The following is a 1,446-nucleotide window of genomic DNA, read 5'->3' as shown; positions in this document are numbered from 1 at the left end:
AATCTACTCAGCAGTATGACGTGTGTTTCAGCTCAGACACGCTGAAGAGTGACGTAGTGGTTTTCCCCGGACCGTTTCAGCCTGTAGATGCTGAGCTGATCAGTATTAACGGAGGAGACACTTTTACCAGAACTCAGACTTTACCTACAACAGACAAGGTAAGACATAAAAATAATGAAAATCAATTAAAACAAATAGAGATGTAGTTCGATTTAGTAGACTGTAGATTGACTGTCATGTGTTGATGGTTTGAGAATTTGTGGTGCTGTTTGGCGGAAGATTAGCATTATCTTGTGGGTCGCTCTCCGTGGTGCTGACCTCCACTTTTGAACTTCCACAAAAGTCCACAATTTAAAAAAAAAAAGAGTAATAACACATGTCATTGCCAATACATGTTGGACCTCTTCAGTTTGAAAAGTCAGTGCATTTCTGTATTCACCAAAAACAAAAAACTCAAAGTCACTGCTGTAAGGCACATAATTAGAAATGCAGATCATTTTAAAAAAGGAAAAAAGGCTTCAATCTAAAGATCCCTTTAGTCGAACAATATTAGTTTCAGTAATCAGTGGCTTAACGTTGTTGTTTGTTATTTGATCTGATTGATTTGATTGTGATTCCTTAATCTTTAAGGAGAAGTAAGAATGTATACTACTTCCAATGTTGTGTTTGATGTAGCAGTATTTATGCCATATGTCCACACGGCGACACTGTAGACCATCACATTTGGACGATCTCTTTGGTGGATCAGGGCTCCTCCCAGATTCAGCGGATGATGTTTCTGTGGGCTTTGTTACAAAGAGAGGTCGAACGACAAAGAACGGTTCTCTTCCTTAGTCGTGGAAATGCGGACATTTTGTATTGAAATATCTCATTCTTGATGTTGATCTCGTGGTTGTAACGTATTGTCCTGATTTGCCTACATGTCCCTTCTCGATGTATGGAATAATGCATTTGCCGAGCAGAAGGAGCTCTGTGTGGATATATCTCTTGGTCGTGCTGCTGGATTGTTACTGGGAAGCGGTGTCAGGGCAGCTCTCTTACTCCGTCTCAGAGGAGGTAAATCTGGGGACTGTTGTCGGAAATATCGCTAAAGATCTGAACATCAATGTCCAGGATTTGGAGTCCCGCATGTTTCAGATCGTTGCAGGATCAAAGAGAAAATATCTCGAGGTAAACCTAAAGACTGGTGTCCTGTACGTTAATGAGAGAATAGATCGGGAGGAACTCTGCGGCGATGAACCCAAATGTTCCCTCAGTGTAGAAGCAGTTATTAATAACCCTTTAAAACTGTACCGGATTGAAATAATCATTTTAGATGTAAATGATAATTCCCCGTCATTCCTGAGCCCATCTCAATTAATGAACATTACCGAGAGTACAGCAGCCGGGGCAAAATTCCCCTTGCATCCAGCTCACGATGCTGACGTCGGTAAAAATACTGTAAAT

General features: G+C 40.9%; 3 protein-coding genes across 4 annotated transcripts in view; all 3 read right to left on the bottom strand.

Annotated features, from left to right (window-relative positions):
• The window catches only part of LOC117951262 (protocadherin alpha-C2-like), a 125,719-nt gene that overhangs the window by 61,516 nt on the left and 62,757 nt on the right, over positions 1-1,446 (bottom strand). The window lies entirely within an intron of this gene.
• LOC117951270 (protocadherin alpha-3-like) overlaps positions 1-1,446 on the bottom strand; it is a 22,894-nt gene that overhangs the window by 11,893 nt on the left and 9,555 nt on the right. The gene's annotated exons all lie outside the window — the stretch shown is intronic.
• LOC117952243 (protocadherin alpha-8-like) overlaps positions 124-1,446 on the bottom strand; it is a 3,490-nt gene continuing 2,167 nt past the window's right edge. Inside the window, exon 2 of the mRNA XM_034884394.1 lies at positions 124-144. Coding sequence (XP_034740285.1) covers positions 124-144 — 21 coding nt within the window. The remainder of the gene's footprint in view (positions 145-1,446) is intronic.

Source organism: Etheostoma cragini, chromosome 10 (assembly GCF_013103735.1).
Source record: "Etheostoma cragini isolate CJK2018 chromosome 10, CSU_Ecrag_1.0, whole genome shotgun sequence".
NCBI classification, from domain to species: Eukaryota; Metazoa; Chordata; class Actinopteri; order Perciformes; family Percidae; genus Etheostoma; species Etheostoma cragini.
This window is presented reverse-complemented; position numbering and strand designations above follow the sequence as displayed.